This window comes from Pantherophis guttatus, chromosome 4 (assembly GCF_059756535.1).
Source record: "Pantherophis guttatus breed Tessera chromosome 4, ASM5975653v1, whole genome shotgun sequence".
NCBI lineage: Eukaryota > Metazoa > Chordata > Lepidosauria > Squamata > Colubridae > Pantherophis > Pantherophis guttatus.
Genome location: NC_142066.1, coordinates 41,373,654 through 41,392,656, shown reverse-complemented (window position 1 = coordinate 41,392,656; position 19,003 = coordinate 41,373,654). Strand labels below are relative to the sequence as shown.

The window sequence follows — 19,003 nt, the reverse complement described above, 5'->3', positions numbered from 1 at the left end:
TGATTTATATTTGCTAGAAAGCAGGAAATCATGTGGCATAGCTATTCTCCCCCTCACTGTTCTACTTACCTTGTTAAGCCTCCTTTTTCTGCATGAAGTGCGTTTGGTGCACACTGTGAATGCGCACACAACATGTATTTGGTGCACACTGCGCATGCACGCATAGCTTGCGTTTGGCACACACCACGCATGCGCAGACAGCAAACCAGTACCAATCTGTGGAGGATTTCACCACTGGGATGAGTATATAAATGCCTAAGTCCAAACATTATTCACTTAGCAAGAAATCAATTAGTTGCTACATTCAAACTTAGTCAAGAAAAGTTGCACTTAAAGTCCTAGTCCTTGTCAAAAATTTCTTTCTTTCTTTTTTTTTTTTGAAAATATTTTTTATTTTTTCCCAAACATAAACATAAAATATAACTTTCAAGAACAGAATTTCAATCTGGTCATAGATGGTTAACATGCTTATATTCTTTTAACACGCTCTATTCCACTTTTCCATTACATCTTTTAAAAATTTAAAACAGCTAATAAAAACAAATAACAAATTTAAACATAAGATTCTAACACTTTCATCTAAACAAATCTAATATATCAATACAGTTTTAATTTCAAATTAAACTTTAGTTCATTAAAATTATCGAGGTCAATTTCAATACAACTTCATTTTGTTAAAATTTTGAAACACAATTTTATCAATATCTTAATTGTTTACATCTTTTAGAAATTTAAAACAGCTAAGAAAAACAAAAAACAAACAAACATAAAATTCTAACACTTTCCTCTAAACAAATCTAATATATCAGTACAATTTTAACTTCAAATTAAATTTTAGCTCATTATCTCTATATCTCTATCTCATCAATATCCAAATAATTATTAACAATATTCTAGTCTCTTATTCTAATTATATACCTTACATTTTATCACCAAAATTATCAAGTTCAATTTCAATACAGCTCCATTTTGTTAAAATTTTAAAACACAATTTTATCAATATCTTAATTATTTGACCCTTTTTATCAAATCGACATATCTTGAACTTTCCTATTTAATATCCCACATATAACACAGTTTTATCACAAGAACATATTGCTTATTCTTCACCAAATTATCAACTCTTTTGAGATTGTTCCCAATATTGTCTCCTCCCAATCTCCCAATATTATTGGCTAATTTCCAGCATATTGTATTTGACTAGTTTCTAGCATAAACTTCTCCCAGACTCCCTCCATTGTTTGGCTGATTTCCAGCATATTTTGTTTGGCTAATTTCTAGCATAATCTCCTCCAGAACTCCTTCCATTGTTTGGCTGATTTCCAGCATATTTTTCTCCAACTCTCCTCCTATTATTTGGCTGATTTCCAGCATTTTATTGGCTGATTTCCAGCATTTTCTATTTGGTTGATTTCCAGCATAGTCTCCTCCAACTCTCCTGCCATTGTTTAGCTGATTTCCAGCATTTTATTTATTTTCCCACTTATTTCCTCTGAGCCTCTAACTCTTATCTAGTTAAAATCCTTCACCTCGTTATTTTAGTTTCCCTTACATCATAATTATCTATTTAATCTCTATATCTCAGCATATTCATCAAAATCTCATTATGTTTCATAATAATCATCATTTTCCATATTTGTTAAATTAGATCACAATTTATCTCTATCATCTGTGTATTTCATAGTTTCATTCAGTAATATGTAAGTCAATCATAATCAACAGTCTAGCTTTATTTGCAAAATATAGCTAAGACATATTACAACAAATAATAAGTTTTCTCAAAATTATCTCACATTAGTGTACACTTCTCATAATAATTTTTAACCACTTAGTATATTAAGTATGTATTAATTGCCATTTATTATTATTATTATTTTCTTTATTATTCCAAAAACCTTCCTGTTTACTCCAAAAAAAACAAAAAACCCTTTTACTCCTTTAGGCTTTTAAGCATTATATTACAATTTAGTTACATTTAGTTTAAATCTATTTTGTTTCTTCTTTTTCCTGTCTCTGTCCAGATGTTCCACTTCAAAGTTCATCAATTCAAATTAAAAGTTCTATATATCACTTTAGTGCTCTTATTATGTCTGCTCCAAACATGATGTCTCCACTTCCTGTCTTTGTTCATACGCCACACCTTCTTTTTGCTAAGTCTGTAAGTTTCCATTATAGAAAAAGTCCAAGATCTTTCTTCTTAAAATCACCCAGAACAGGATAAAAATTTCCAAAATCCATTAGTCTACTGTTAATTCCAAAGTAATCATAATAATCCAAAATAGAAAGCCATTTAGGATATTTCTTTTCCAAGCTGAAAGTAAAAGCTCTTCAATCCACTTTCCTGCTTAGTCACCACAGACTTCATGGCAATTTTGTAGCCATCCATCTGTCAATATTCATTAACTTCATTAACTTTCACAAGTTTAAATTCCCCCCAAAATACTTCTTCAATCCACTCCAGAGAAAACAGAAAAAAAAGTCCAATTTTTCAAATTATTAGGAATAAATTCCTCTAAGCCAAATTAATGAATGCAAAGTTTGTCTTGGGTCTCCATTTTTCCCCCTTTCTTTTAAATCCTCAAGCCCCATGTATCTGTAGCCGCTGTTTAAGGTTGGGGTCTTATTTTAAAAAAATATTCCAAAAGATCCCTTTATTTACCTGGGTTGGTGTCATTCACCCGGCTTTCAAACGCTTGTTCTTTCTTCTTACTCCTGCACAATCTTGTGTCCTGGTCTGCTGCGGCTTTGTGGCAGTCACCATGGCTGCCTACCCCCACCGCCGACTTTGAGGATTCCCTCTGGCCTCCGAGGAACTTGCCTGTTTCTCTTGGCCCTCCGAGGTGCTCCTCTTCACCCCCCCATCCCTACAAGATGGGGGTCGGTCTGAAGACCGGTCGGGCTGTGGTTTGTCAGTCGGGGTTTCCGCGGGCTCGTTAGAGCCTGCTAATTCCCCGACTGTGGCGCCGCGTCTCCAGACCGGAAGTCCAAAAATTTCTTTCTTATAGGCATTCTCTTTCATTGATATATAAGGTCCTGCTGTTGTTTTGTTATGGCAAGGTTTCATTCAATTTTTTTTTGTAAGGCTATATCCTATATGCTGTGGATAAAATTTAAATATCAGACGTGATATATTTACAGGCCTGAGAAAAGCTGTGTTGCAACAAGAATTTATACAGCTAGTCCTCATCTTAAAACCACAATTCAGTCACTAAACAATGCAGTTCTACCGTGTTTCCATGAAAATAAGACAGGGTCTTAGTTTCTTTTGGGCTTCAAAATAAGCATTTGGGCTTATTTTGGGGGAGATCTTACTTTTTTAAATGCTACCGCTGGCCCCGCTCTCTCTGTCATGCTGTCTGCTCCCCAGAAGCAGCAATGGAAGGGAAAGAGACGGAGGTGGGGAGAAGAGAAAGAAGGCTTCCGTGGTCACACCTGTAGCAGATGGAGGCAGAGGCATGGGGGAGGGAGGTAATCCAGACACTCTGTGGTGTGCTTGTTCGGCAAGCCGAGAGACAGAGGAACAGAGTGGGGAGTGGGTTGGGATTTCTTCTGCCTCCACCTGCTGCAAGTGTCTCCTGTGAGCACCCCATGGGCAAAAACCAAAGTGGCTGGCCACGTACCTACCAACTTCAGGAAGCAGCCCAACAAGCATAAGCACCGCGCCCAGGCAAAAGTCTGTGCACAGTTTGCTTCATTGCCCCTCAGCTGTGGAGCCCGGCCAGGAAGACGGAGGGCAGAGCTGTGTGCTGCGCCCACAAAAAACTTTCCCACCTCCCACCAGGTTAATGTGCAGCTTCTCGCCTTCACTCTTGCTCCCCTCTTGCTGCCCTCACTCCCCACACCTGGCCCCCTTTAGCCTCTTTGCTCCACTACAGCCGGAAAGGAGATCTCTCTTTCCCCCTCCCAGCAGCAGTGATGGAGCTTCTCCTCCACCCACCCTGCCTGCTGGCCCAGCTGCTGCTGGGATACTTCTCAGCTGTGGCAGGCCCTATGCTGCTGGAGTCACAGGTGGAGCCGTGCTACCTGTGCCACCTCACACAGCTGGTAAGAGAGCTGCAGTGCCCACTAGAGTCTGAAGACTGTCGGGCTCAGTGTAGATGTATGGAAAGCCTGGTGTCTGCAGCACCGAATCAGTATGCAGGCTGGCGCTTAGCAGCCCAAAGGTGGTGGTGGGCGAGGTGGCGGGACCCAGGCAGCCTCTCCTGAAGGGGCCCTGGCCGGCTGGTGGTGTTCAGGACATTTTCAGAGGTTTTTAGTCTGGGATGATTCAACCTGGCCAGGCAGGAGCAGTCCCGCAGCACTGCCGAGTGCAGCACTGCCAGGAGGGCGAAGAGGCCAGCAGCAACATGGGCAGCCGCTTGGCCATTTAAAGACTTGTGGATTTCAACTCCCAGAACTTCCCACAGCCCCCTCCATCAGATCTTTCCCCTTCCTGGGTTGGGGTAGCTTGCGCCCACTAGGTCCATTGGGGTTGGAAGTTCGATCGCACCCCATGAGGGAGCATCCATCAGCTGAGCCAGCACAGGCCTGGAGCTGCCTCTCATTCTGTCTCTCTGTGGAGGCCTCCCAGTGCAATCATCTGCCACAGCTTTGGAGCAAACCTCCACCTTCCCTGTGGAGGATTGTAAGGCTGGAGGTTCCACCTTGCTCCGATCAGCAGGAAAATCCCCCCTCCATTTCCCTGCCAATCGTTCTATCCTTTGGGAGCTTTGCCCAGACACACATCCCAAAAATGCTCCCTCCAAAGCCTTCAGCCTTGCAATCCTGTGCAGGGAAGGTGGAGGTTTGCTCTGAAGCTGTGGCAAAGCATTGCACTGGGAGGCCTCCACAGAGAGACAGAGAGGCAGCTCCCAGCCCTTATTGGCCCAGCTGATCCGCAGGCCGCAATTAAGGTGCTGAGCTTCCATAAGGTGACCAGGGAATGGAAAGGCTGCCTCCTGCGCTGCCCATGCCCACCCTTTCACTAGGGCTTATTTTCGAGAGAGGGCGTATATTTATGCCCATCCCAAAAATCAGGCTTGGTCTTATTTTCAGGACATATTGTATTTTCGGGGAAACACGGTAGTTCTTGCAGGAAGTTATCATGTGACTGAACTCAATTTTACAAAACTTTTTATTGCAGTCATTAAGCAAATCACTGTGGTCATTAAGTGAATCACATGGTTGTTAGGCAAATCAGGATTGCCCAATTGATTTTGCTTGTCAGAAACTGGTTGAAAAAGAGTCAAACTGTGATTATGAGACCAGAAGATACTGCAACAGTTGCAAATGTGAGCCCAAAAGCCCAAATTGCAGTCACATGACTGCAGGAGTGATGGTCAAAGCTTTGAGGGCAGATCGTAAGCCTGTCATAAGCTACTTTTTCCAAGGCTGTTATAACTTCGAACCATTGTTTAACGAGCAGTTATAAGTCAAGAACTATCTGTACTTAGGACTGTGTGGAAAATAGCACATTATTTGTTGGTTGTAATTAAACATCTAATATTTCCCCCCTCTTTTATTTTTTGTAGCTCAGGCTCCAGTGGAGCAGGTTCCAGGAGGTAAGAATATTTCTTTTTAGAAAAACAGCAAAAGAAATCAGCTAGTAGGACTGTCTTAGCATCCTGGTTCAAATATCCAATGGAGCAACCAATTCTCTAATGCTTTGCAAACAGCCAAAAGGACAACTGGATGAATGCTGTTTCTCAGGGCAGGTGCTGGGACAGAGAAAATATGATGACACTGCTTAATAGAGGGAGCTGGACCATGCTCAAACCTGTCATTTCTTGGTCTTTTGGCCCAAGCAGAAACCATTGGACATTAGGCAGTTCTACAACTACTTTAATCTAGTTTTGAGCCATGCAGGACTTTATAGGTAACAACAAACACTGAGAATTGCACCCAGAAGCTCATTGGAAGACAATTCATCTCACATAGAAGGATTTTATACGGGCACATTGTGAAGTTCCAAAAATGCCCACACAAATTTTAAAAAAATGCATTCTGGACAAGTTGCAGTTTCCACATGCTGTTCAAGGAGAGCCCCACATAGAATCTATTATAGTAATCCAATTGGAAGATAACTAAGTACGCAGGCATGTTGGAAATTTTCAAGTTATCTTCAAGAGACACTGCCAAGGGAATGATCAGAGAAGAGACAGCATTGCCAATAGCTGGAAAAAGGGTGGAACAAGAGGCTTGGAAGCAGGGGTGAAATGCTCCCGGTTCGGACCAGATCGCCTGATCCGGTAGCGATGACGGCGGGTGGTTCGGAGAACCGGTAGCAAAAATCCCTGCACCCCTCCTTACTTAGCTGAGCCACGCAATCATCAGAGGCTTTTTTTACTTTTAAAAGCATTTTTTTACAACCTCTTTGGCCGAAAAAATGCTTTTAAAAATAATTTAAAAAAGCCCCTGATGATCGCATAGCTCAGTTGGGATCGTCAGAGGCTCTTAAAAGCATTTTTTTCTACACTCTCTTCGGCTGAAGAAATTGTAGAAAAAATGCTTTTAAAAGCCTCTGATGATCCCAGCTGAGTTGCCTGATTGTCAGAGGCTTTTAAAAGTATTTTTTTCTACAGCCTCTTCGGCTGAAGAGGTTATAGAAAAATGCTTTTAAAAGTAAAAAAAAAAAAAGTTGGCCACACCCACCCAGTCACATTAAACCCTTCCCCCAAGCCACACCCACAGAACTGGTAGTAACAAATTTTACATTCACCACTGCTTGAAAGTCTTCTTAGTTTCTGGATAGATGTGGAGAGAATTGTATTTTTAGACATGCAATGCTGTCAATGTAGCTTTACAATAAAGTGGAATTAACTCATCTGATTGTGATTCCTACCTAGTCTACTTTGCAAGGTTGATATCAGTCCAGCAAGTCTAACAGTACAAATTCTCCTCCTCTCTTATACAGCCTTAGCAAATTAATGAAGGTCTGTTCCAGTGGTGGGTTGCTCCCGGTTTGGCCCAGTTCTACTGAATAGTTAGTAACTTTAGGAAGTAGTTCTCCGAACCAGTAGTAACGGCAGCCAGGCCATGCCCCAAAACGGTTCCCCAGTCGCTGCTTGCTCGCCCACCCAAAGCTGACCGGAGCAAAGAAGCCTCTCAGCCGCCTGGCCACAGGGTGCCGAAAAGTCCTTTAGCCAGTGAGAAGAAAGCTGTGCATGTGTGAAAATGGTGGCAGTGACCGGAGGTCTTTCCAGTGCTGTGCGCCAGTGGCTGGGTGGAAAAGAAGCCTATCGGCTTCCAAGTTCAGCAGCAGGCTCAGTCCCTTCACACAGGATTGCTTTTCTCCATGCCCAAGAAAGATCAAAAGGCATGGAGCAGCCTTTAATGACAAAATCACCTAGATGAGGTAAAAGAAAACAAACCACTGAGGGAAGGAGCCCACCGAAGCTGCCGGCATTGCAGCCGCCTCCCCTCCCTGCAGCTTGGAGCTCCAAGCAGAAGAAGTCCTTGGCTGTTGCAAAGAAGCGGCAGCTCTGGGTGTGCCACGCCCACTTCTTTCTCTTTGAGAGCCACTTTGCAAACAAGGTACAAAGCGGCTTTCAAAGAGAACGAAGCGGGTGTTGCACACCCAGAGCTGCCGCTTCTTTGCAACAGCCGAGGATAGAAGAGTTTACTCAGGAGCGATGCCAGCAAGGAAGGCGGCTGAGTCGGAGGGAGGCATAGCCCAAGCTCTCTGGGACAGGTAAACAAGTATGGGGAGGGGAAGGAGAGCGGACTTGGCCCTCCGTGTGTTGCATCCCCCTCCCAGCCTTCACCTGCGCCTCTGTGCCACCAGCATCTCCTGAAGCTGCCACTGTTGGAGCCACGATAGGGACTGGGGCAGCCCGGTAGCAGCCATGAGCCATGCTTTCCTGTAAGTGCTGTGGGTGGCAGAGGGAAACAGGTGCTTCTCTCTGTGAGACTTGGAGGAAAGCGCAGCTCATGGCTGCGAAAGCACCTTAATCAGCTACAACCCAAACAAGCTAAGGAACTGCAGGGAGCCTCCCGTATGTTGCACCCCCCTCCCAGTCTTCGCCCACGCCTCCGTGCCGCCAGTGTCTCCCGAAGCTGCCGCCATTGGAGCCGCAACAGGGATGGGGGCAGCCCAGTAAGGTGGGTGCCCAAAAATGGTATGGAGGCATGGGGAGAAGGCTGGGAGAGGGTGCAACACGCAGAAGGCTCCCGCAGTTCCTTGGCTCGTCTGGGCTACAGCTAAGTCTGCTGCCCTGAGCTGGTGGAGTGGGTTGTTCCAGCTGCAACCATGAGGAAGGCCCATCAGAGGCGAGAAGGGACGCTTTTCAGCCAGGAAGGGCCACAGAGGGAAAGCTGAGACGACCACTGCCACCTCATGCGTCCTGACCTGGATATGGGGCCGGAGTGTCAAAAAAAAAGTTTCAAAAAGTCCCAAAAATTTTAGCCACCTTTTTGGTGGGTGTGGCTTGAGGGGTATCATATGACTGAGTACATGAATGACATCACCTTGGCCATGCTGAATCAGTCACGTTCCCCCCCCACTTAGCCACACCCACAGAACTGGTAGTAAAAAATTTTAGAACCCACCACTGGTCTGTTCTAAGTTTTTGTCCTACCTACTATCTATCGTAGCTATGGTCTACGCTGTTTCTTATTCCCTTGGCAATGTCTCTTCATCCATTCTTTCCTACATGCCATTACATTAGGCCCTCGGGGATGAATTACTGCAAGTGCTACTCCATTAAGAACTAAAGATAAAAAACATATTGACTCAGAGGTTTCAGAACCCACAGCTATTTACTTTTGGCAGAATTGGCCAGAGTCAATTCTTCTCCATCCAGGTCTCCATAAGCCTGGAGGCACTGAGGAACCTCAATGGTATCATTTGCTGATTCACAGCAGAGATATAGTTCGTGTTGATGGATGACTTCATCCAGCAGGTCCATATAGATGCCAAATATAAGTAGGGAGAGACTGAAGTCTTGATGACCCTTGTAAAATAGGGCCCCACAGTTCAATGTCTTCTTTGCTACCAAAGAAGAAAGAAAAAGAACCGCCACAATATCATACTGTCATACACAATATCATACTCCTACTTTCTATACCTTAAGTTGGTCCAGAAAGACTCCATAATTAAGACTATATGGAAGTCAAAGAATCACTGATGCTTAACATTCTGGTATTAGCTCTATTTTAATCAAGTCTTATCTATCTATCTATCTATATAAAAGCAAAATACCACTCAACGCATCATCACAAAATTTCCAGAACCGTAAAGCCTACAAATTTGAAATTTGCCCCATATGTTTCTCTTGGCTTCTAGGTGCTCACTAAGAAAGGATTTTTTCAAAATGACTGCCAGAGTGTTAGTATTTCCTATATTATTATTAACAGGCTCTGATGCTAAGGAGTTCTACTGCCCCTCCCCCCCTGAAAAGAAATCTGTTCCAAATGCGGAACACAAGCAGAGGAGAGGAGTTTCAGTTTCAGTTTTACTTTCACAGCAGCAACCAGGGGATAGGATAGGGGAGCCTTCTGTGGGGTAAGCCTGAGGGAGAGAAAGGGATAGGATAGGGAAGGCTTCTGTGGGGCAAGGCTGAGGGAGAAGGGGATAGGATAGGGCAGGCTTCTGTGGGGCAAGGCTGAGGGAGAGAAGGGGATAGGATAGGGGAGGCTTCTGTGGGGCAAGGCTGAGGGAGAGAAGGGGGATAGGATAGGATAGGCTTCTGTGGGGCAAGGCTGAGGGAGAGAAGGGGAGAGGAGAGGCCGATCATAACTACTCATTAATTTTCAAGCTGTAAGTGTCGATTTATCAAGCCCCATCACATAGTTTTGTAGCGAAGCACAGGTATTTAGCTAGTCTATAATAAACTTGGCTCTCGCATCCACCCGTAATTTTGAAGTAAAATCTTTTGGAGAGAAAATCATATTAACTATAAGCAAGACATGGAATACTTTTTATAGAGGGGTCTCTTAAATCATGCTCTTGATAATCTGTCCTTCTTTCTTAGAACTTAAATGCAATGATAATACTTTCTCCTGCTTTGCTATATCCTAGAACTTTCAATCATACTAGCACTTTTTGTCCTTCATTAATCACTCTACCCTTTTCCTCCCCAGTGGAAGACAAAGGGGATCCCTCTACACAGTCAGAAGGAGTCTTCATCAAGAAGCCAGAAAATGTGCTAGTACATTGCGGTAAATGCCAAAGTAGAAAGGCAGAAGATTCATGCATATTCTAAATTCTAGTGAAATTTACATGAACTTTTTTTTAAAAAAATCTTATCATTTTGTTGTTTAGAGATTTAGAGATCCTCCCTCCCTCCCTCCCTCCCTCCCTCCCTCCCTCCCTCCCTCCCTCCCTCCCTCTCTCTCTCTCTCTCTCTCTCTCTCTCTCTCTCTCTCTCTCTTATCTAAACATTGATACAGATCAATAAAAAAGACATTTGCAATTTAAGACAGATAGTACCTAAATACCTAAATATCTACCTAAAATAGACCTAAATAGTACAGATGAAGAAGAGGGAAAAGCAGTTAAATCAGAGATTAGTTTGAAAATTTACAATTCCAGCATTCATCTGAGATCAAAACAGTTTCAAAAGAAACTGCTAAGGGCATTTCAAAGGATAGGAGGAAAAGGTAGCTGTCTCTTATTAGACCTGGTTGAGTAGTCTTTTAAAAAATTTTCAATCATCCTTTCTTTGTCTCTCTATGTCTGACTATTACTGATAGGAGGAGAACCTAGAAGCTTGTTTCTAATTCTTGCTAATTAATGTGTACAATAAAGCTATAGGGTTAGGTGTGTCTTGCCTTGATAGGGTTCAGGAACTAAGAACAACATATGGAGTTACATATGAATAGTTTCCTTTGTTGTTCTTCACCTCCAGATAGAAATCTTGCCAGATTAATTACCTGCATAACTACAGATAGATTTCTATCACATGCCTTAAGCTATGGATCAATGTTATAATCATTTTGCATATCAGCAATAATCAGGACACTTCTAAGAATCTTCTTTTAGAGGAGATGTGGCTCTCTTCCAATTAGTATAAAGCAACTATTGGTTCTTCTAGGTTAGTATCAACTAGAGCAGTGGTGGTGAACCTATGGCACGTGTGCCAGAAGTGGCATGCAGAGCCCTTTCTGTGGGCACGCGCACCATTACCCCAGCTTTGTTTCAGGTCTCTGCCACGCATGTGCGCATACCTCCCGTTGGCCAGCTGGTCTTTGGGTCTCTGCCATGCATGGGTGGGTTGCACGCACATGCATGGGTTGTGCGCGTGCCTGCGTCTTGCAGTTTGGGCGGGGGCGTTGGCACATGCACGGGGCACACGCATACACTTTGGGCACTCGGTGCCTAAAAGGTTTGTCATCACTGAACTAGAGCATCTCCCTGAAGCTAACAATTTTCAGCAAGGTTGATCTGAAACCTCACCATCCCCAGCCTCCACAACTAATAGCTGTGTAGTCTAAGAATGCTGGGATTTGTAGTCCAGCACATTTAGAATACCAGTAATTTCATTTCCTCCGGGTTTCAGAGAGAGTCCATCTTTTCCTAGAAGTTTAATTCCTTTGAGTTTGATTAATAGGATAACAAAGTGCCTATTTAGATAGGGAAACAGGTATTCTGACTTTGATGTCTCCTTTCTATAGGAAGTGATGTGACTATCCAGATACAGTTGGATGGGGCTCAGCTCCCTTGCAAACCTGCCGTCAAGTGGTTCAAGGGGAAGTGGCTGGAGTTGGGCATTAAAAGCGGACTACGGTTCCAGTTCAAAGAGGACTTTGACAAGGATAAAAATGTGAGCCCCTGTAGAAAAGGAGGCTATAAGAGATACTGATGTCTGTTCTCTCAAAATATATTGCACTGTTAAAAGTACTTTTCTCTAACTACCATGACTTATTTCAAAAGGATACTGTGAAATATGTTTTTCAATAGCATTTAAGAATTTTGCCAAAGCATAATTCCCAGTCTAAGCCTAATTTGGTTCGTAAATATGTGTCCTTTCCCCAAACTCATCACTCTCTAAATTTTCAGTTTAATGCTTTGTATAGATTAAGTCCATGTCTTAGAATCATTTATTTAGTGACTATTCAGTGTTACAAAGCCACTGAAAAAAGGGAGTTACAACCGGTCATAACCCTTAATGACTGTCATCACAACATTCCCAGAGACATGTAATCAAAATTTGCATTCTTGGGAGCTGGCAGGTATTTACAAGTGTTGCAGCATCCTGCAGTCAATTTTTGTGACCTCCCCAGCCAGTTTCTGAAAGCAAAGTCAATGGTGGAAGCCAGATTCACATGACCACATGATTCGTTTAACAATTGCAGTGATTCACTTTGGAACAACTTTGGAAAAAAAGATGGTAAAATCGGGCATGACTCACTTAACAAATATCTGGCTTAGCAATGGAAATTCTGATTCTAATTGCAGTCATAAGTCAAAGACCACCTGTGGTACATTTTAGAGAACTTGTAGAACTTTTCCAACAATCAATTTTCCCTGGGAATATCCCCATTTTTCTTTTATTCTATCCAAACTGCATTTGCTTGCTTGTTTCCTAATTCACCCTAAGAAAAATGCTACTCTGCTACTTTTAAGAACAAGCTATGAGGAGGGAGGGAGCATCAGGTTGAAGAAACTTGCCATGTACAATACTGCTGGGTGACTGTTGGAGAAATTTGCTGGATGACACTTGTGACATTATGAAGGTATTCACACAACAGATTTTTCTGCGTGTAGGTTGAATTAAAGAGTAATCAGCTCTTCAGAAACAGCTTCTTAAATGCTTGGAAATATCTTGAGCTTGAGACTTCTAAAATGGGTGAAGTAGAAATCTAAACATATCTGAAAATGTCCTTAATTTCAAACTAAACAAGACATTTTAAGCCGACTTAACTATTTTGAGATTTAACTGCTTAAAGACACTGAGAGCAAAAATAGACCAGTTTTGGTAAACATCTAATCTCAAATATTTGCCAAACTAACAGGAACTAGCACAGTGAAGGAAAAAAAAATCAGGGTAAGATATCAATAATGTAGGTGTGATTAATTCTTTTGTGTCTGTTGCAAATCTTGCCCCCAAAACTATCTTACTACCTACTGAACCCCCCCCCTTTTTTTTTTTACTGATCAAAGCCTGAATTGTAAAACAAATAAATAAAGCTACCTGTGGGACTTTGGTTGGAGAATTGCAAAATTAGATATCTTAATTCCAATAATTCATTTTTTGCTGCTCTTTGAACTACATTTTTCACATCCTATTGAATCTCCTTAACTCCCATTAACACCAATGGAATATAGAGAATATAGAGATACTTGTTTCTAGTTCAGAACTATTACATGCCAGTCATATAGTGACAATAAAAATAGCTACTAATAAACTTTGTGCTTATGTTTTGTTTATTCTCAAAGATTTACTCCCATGAGCTGAAAATTGAGAAAATAGTAATTGGAGACCGAGGTGACTATCGCATTGAAGTGACAGCCAAGGACTTTTTTGACAGCTGTGCCTTCAATATTGATGCAGAAGGTACCACCATGTTCACACTGTTTGCTAATCTCCAGATCTAAATTTTAAAAAACCCTACAATGTTTGCTTAACATTCTTTGCTCACAGCGATAAATGACATTGTTCACACAACTCTTTAAGTCAATAAGTGGGTTTCCCAACTTACAGGTGTTTTCTTTCAAAAGGCAACTGGACTTTCTAGCTTTGCTAGAAGACACTTCACTTCTAATCCAAGAAGCTTATTCAGTTCTGACTGAATGGGGGAGAATGGAAGGATTCAAGTGCTTGTTAGCCCTCTTTCTGATGTGAATACATTTAGGTTCAATTTGTACAACATGGGTCTTGGCTAAAGTTCAGTTAGGTAGTCTGTGGTTCGGTGAATATCTATGGAGTTTCTCAGGGTCACCCCTGCACCATTTGAAGGCTATTCATCCCAAAGTTCATAGCTAAATGTCTATGGAAATTTGAAAGAAAGCACTTTTGGGACAACTATGATGTGGACGACTGAGAATCTCCATAAATTTTACTGAGCCACAGACTACTAAAATGAAGTTTAGCTAAGTCCCATGTTGTACAAATTCATTAGATGTGAAAACTAAATGTTTTCACATCTAATGTCATCCTTTGGAGTCTATAGCCTACCAAATAGTTTTTCATACTAGTCAAGATTAATTTGCCGGATTAATATTAATAATGATGATTTTTGTGTGTGGCTTATTAAATTTATATGCTGCCCATCTCACTATCCAGAGAGACTCTGCAGCTTACAATAGCATAAAAGCATAAATATAAAAGAATTGAAGCATTGTTATCTTCTCCTCCAGCACCAAGAACAGAAGAAACTGGCAATATTTTAGAAGCATTCAAACGTTCGTAAGTATCCATGATTTCAGCACAGATGAATCCCTTACTTGAAAAAGCCCACCTCCATTTAATCATTCCGGTTCTGTTGGACTACAGCTTCCATAGTTCTGTCTCCATTGTTCTGCTGCTGAACCTGACAAATATGGGGGTGATGGTGGCAGGCAAGGATCATGAAAACAATTCCAAAATCAAACCACAATGAGACAAAAGAATGTGCAAGTTTAGCCATCTCCAGAACTCTTCTTCAGACAAAATATTGCAAAAATCAGAAGATGAGAGGAAGCAAAACATTAAAAATTACAATATGCACGGTACTTTGAGATGAGAAGTTCCCTGTTCTTTTCCTTGCAGTGGAGAAGCGAAAAGCGATGTTGCTGGAGAGTTGGATTTCACTGGCTTGCTTAAGAAAAGGTACAGTAAGTGAAAATATTAGCAATGAAGGGAGGCATAACAGTTATCTTCTCTTTGCCTGAAAATAGATAACCAGCAGAGGCAATCAGTCTAGGGCAATATTTCTCAACTTTGGCAATTTTAAGGTGTAGACTTCAACTCTCAGAATTTCCCAGCCAGCATTAGGCAGAAAAATACCTATTTAGATATATAGTATATTGCCTTCACCTGCATTTTTTTTGTCAAGTAATTTTCCTTTAAAATGGAAGATTCTAGATTTCCTGAGGATATGATAACAAAGGTAGATGAGCGGAGAGGGCTTTTGTGTAACTTCTTTTCAGCTCCTTGATGGTCAAATTTAGGACAAGTTTTCTTCTGGAGAAATTTGGGAGTTTTTTATAATGTAATATAGGACAAGAATTGGCTGCTCTAGTCCCCAACCCTTAGACCGTGGCCCACTATCAGACCGTGGCCTATTTGCAATTGGTCTGTGGGCTGGTGCACGTGTGGGCAGCTCAACTCACATGAGGGGCAGACCGGTACGGACGTGCATGCACATACAACTCAACTTGTATGGCCCAGTTCCCCTCTCACTCCCCACCTCCCAAGGCAGGCTGCCAAGCCGCAAAGGTTGGGGACAGCTGTTCTAGAGGACAGGTTCAAAAGCTTCCTTTTCCTCTATCCCTCTTTCTAGAGAAGTGCAAGTGCAAGAAGAAGAGAAGAAAAAGAAGAAAAAGAAGGACGACGACGATGATTTGGGGATTCCGCCAGAGATCTGGGAACTGCTTAAGGGTGTGACCAAGAAAAGCGAGTATGAGCGAATTGCCTTTGAGTATGGCATCACTGATCTACGTGGCATGTTGAAAAGGCTCAAGAAAGCCAAGGTGGAGATCAAGAAAAGTGCAGGTATCAGAAGAGACTAGACTGGTGGAGACTTAAATATAACTTCTGTTTAATGCCAGGAGTTATGTGGCAAGTTTTAGCATTTTGGTATGACATATAAATAATACTGTCCCATTAGCCTTCTCTTAGCCAAGAGTGCAAAAGGGTGTCTATTCTCAATGTCTTTTGTAGCCTTCATTAAGAAACTGGACCCAGCCTATCAAGTTGACAAGGGCCACAAGATCAAGATGTGGGTGGAATTGAGTGACCCTGACTTACCTATCAAATGGATGAAAAATGGGCAACTGCTCAAGCCCAGTGGCAAGTAAGTCTGAGTAATGAGGTGGTAAAGCCAGGACACTGGTTTATTGTTCTAGTGGATAGGAAATGAGAAAATATATTGTGAGACAAGGGAAACAATATTATGGTTCCCTTTGTGTAGGTGCATGGTTTTTTTTCCCTTTCTTGTGGATAGGTACATCTTTGAGAATGTGGGTAAGAAACGTATCCTGACAATCACCAAGACAACACTGGCGGATGATGCAGCCTATGAATGTGTGGCTGGAGATGAGAAGTGCTTCACAGAGGTCTTTGTAAAAGGTGAGGGTGGAGGATGCATGCAAATATAATACAATTGGAGAAAATCACAAAGATTATGATTTGCAGAATAAAGTTGAAAGGTGTAGCCGTGTGTGAGCAATATCCCCATTATACATTCCATCTTTATGTACCTAGAACCACCTGTCCTGATCATGAGTGGTCTGGATGACCAACAAGTATATGTGGGAGACAAAGTAGTGTTGGAAGTAGAGGTATCTGAGGAAGGAGCCCAGGTAATGTGGTAAGTTCCCATTTCAACTTTTCCATTTTTTCTCTTCTTCTTTTTTATCTTCTAGCCAATCAGCTGTCTTCTAAATAATCCCAGTCTCTGGTATTGACTACAGAGTTATCTCTTCAATTTACCAATATATGTTTCATGTTGATTTGTTTTCATCTTTCTTTCTTTAACTCAGCAAAAAACAATAAAAGAATAATAATGTGATAAAAAATTAAAATGCCAGTTCTTTTCAAATGTTATAAAATTCTATGATTTAAATTTAGGAAGCAAGAATTCTAGATTAGCAGAATAATAATGATAAATTTATAAGTAATACATAGTTAAAAAAGGAAATGTTGCCTGGAGATATAGAATCATAAAAAGAACAATCTTAGGAAATGTCATCAGATTGCTTGAAAATATGGCTAATATTTTGGAAAAGCTACATTTCCTGTCCATTAGGATGCTGGCAAGACCCTTGCCTTCCCTCTTGTTTTACTTGCATTTTACTTGGATTTACTTGTCTCTCCAGTCATGTCCTTTCTCCATCTTTGTCCCTTTTCCCTCTCTTCATCTCCAGGTCGAAGGACGGTGTGGAGCTGACTCGTGAAGACACCTTCAAGTACCGCATCAGAAAGGATGGCAAAAAGCACATGCTCATCATCAATGAGGCTAACAAAGAAGATGCTGGGCGCTACCAGATTGTAACCAACGGGGGCCAATCAGAGGCAGATCTTGCAGTTGAAGGTCTGTAGGGGCCAATGGATCCAACAATGAAAAGGCAATAAAGGGAATTTGGAGGTTTTTCCCAATGAAATTTATGTCTTCAAATCTTACCATCCAGACAAACCGCTCGAGGTAATTCAAGGTATTGCTGATCTGACGGTCAAGGCTGCTGAACAAGCTGTCTTCAAGTGTGAAGTGTCTGATGAGAAGGTGACTGGCAAATGGTACAAGAACGGAGTTGAGATTCGGCCCAGTAAACGCATCACAATGACTCACAAGGGCAGGTGAGCATTTGGAGAAAACTGTAGAATATACGCAGAGTAGGATTTAAAAAAAATTAATTAGTTACAGAAAAAGAAAATTACGATGCAAATACACGTACTCTCAAGAAAATAAAATTTGACACACAAAACAGGGAACCCCCCAAAGTACAATATATTGTTATAACAATGAAGAATTACAGTTTTATATATCCTTATCTAAAATAAATTTTATTCAATATATTTATTTTGTTACTGATATAACTAGCATTCTTTTATACCCTACCATGTTAAGTGAAAATGAGTTCTATAATTCATTTTATTTGTCCATACAAAGTCTATAGATATTCTGCTCATGGATGGCAAGTGCAATCAGATTTTCAATCTTTTGAATAACCGGGACCGTAAATTTATCTTTCCAATAATGCAATATTAGTCTTTTATTTATGTATTTATCAAATTTGGAGATAGCCCATCTTACCTTACAAAGGGGCTCTGGGTGGTGCATGTTTAAAGCATAAGAACCATATAAACATTATAATACAATTGGAGACAGTTAAAACAAGTATAAAATTATTAAAGTTAAAAAACGGGCAGAAGGCCTTCAAGGGTACTAATCAACTTCAAGCTTGCATGCTTTCTGCATACCCCAAGGAAGTTTGGCACAGCCCAGATCTTCAAACATTTCTGAACGGCCAGGAGACTGGGGGTCCAACTCACCACTGGGGGGGGATATTCCACAGAGTGGGGGAGATAGTAGAGAATGGTATCTTCCTGGGCCCCACCAGTCCAAATTCTTTAACTGATGGGCTATGTAACATACTCCCCCTGCCTGGCAGGGTGGGATAGGCAGCTATAACCAGAGAGATGTTTCCGAAAGTAACTTGTTGAGTATTGAATGACCATTCAAACGGGCCAATTAGAATTAAGTAAAAGAAGTGGGAGATTTGGAGGAACGTCAATGGCTGAAGCCGTGGACAGCTCCCTTTAAAAGGAGCTGCCGCAGCTAGGCAAACTCATTACTGTACTGGAGCTAATAAAGAGCTGTTACTGAAGTCATTGTCCGTGTCCTTCCTGTACCCCCTATCTTGCACTGGCGATGAAGGTGGGATATCAGGAGGATGATTGGACACTAAGTCACTAAAGCTCCTCGAAGCAATCACCGGCCATCAGAAGCAACGGCCAGAAGATGTCTTCGATCATGCCACCCGCACCCTTCAACCCGGCTGGAGAAGACTGGGAATCATACATGGAGAGATTCTACATGTTCCTCGAAGCAAACAACTTGCTGAGCTTATTGGAACAGAGGAAGAGGGCACTTTTCTTCACATACTGCGGAGCCGCTGTTTTTAAAATGGCAAAAGCGTTAGCATCACTGGCATAATTGAGAACGATGACCTGGCCAGCCCTGCAGAACATCCTGAGAGTCCACTACGCACCCCAAGCTTCATCCCTGGTAAGAAGAAACAAATTCTACCGGAGGGACCAGAAAGAATCGATAAGCAAGTTCGTGGCAACATTGCATGAGATAGCCACCGCTTGCGAATTCCTAAATATGGATGAAGCTATGAGGGACCATCTTATATTGGGCCTGAGGGATCTGACGTTAC

The 19,003-nt window shown here is 41.8% G+C and overlaps 1 protein-coding gene across 4 annotated transcripts in view; it reads left to right on the top strand.

Annotated features, from left to right (window-relative positions):
• Nucleotides 1-19,003, top strand: part of MYBPC2 (myosin binding protein C2) — an 83,533-nt gene that overhangs the window by 25,962 nt on the left and 38,568 nt on the right. For all 4 annotated transcript variants that reach the window (XM_060691549.2, XM_060691550.2, XM_060691547.2 and 1 more), the window contains exons 3-14: nucleotides 5,511-5,540; nucleotides 10,060-10,137; nucleotides 11,593-11,741; nucleotides 13,358-13,475; nucleotides 14,279-14,327; nucleotides 14,670-14,729; nucleotides 15,403-15,614; nucleotides 15,783-15,915; nucleotides 16,066-16,190; nucleotides 16,326-16,431; nucleotides 16,988-17,154; nucleotides 17,252-17,417. In XM_060691549.2, the coding sequence (XP_060547532.2) occupies nucleotides 5,511-5,540; nucleotides 10,060-10,137; nucleotides 11,593-11,741; nucleotides 13,358-13,475; nucleotides 14,279-14,327; nucleotides 14,670-14,729; nucleotides 15,403-15,614; nucleotides 15,783-15,915; nucleotides 16,066-16,190; nucleotides 16,326-16,431; nucleotides 16,988-17,154; nucleotides 17,252-17,417 (1,393 nt within the window). The remainder of the gene's footprint in view (nucleotides 1-5,510; nucleotides 5,541-10,059; nucleotides 10,138-11,592; nucleotides 11,742-13,357; nucleotides 13,476-14,278; nucleotides 14,328-14,669; nucleotides 14,730-15,402; nucleotides 15,615-15,782; nucleotides 15,916-16,065; nucleotides 16,191-16,325; nucleotides 16,432-16,987; nucleotides 17,155-17,251; nucleotides 17,418-19,003) is intronic.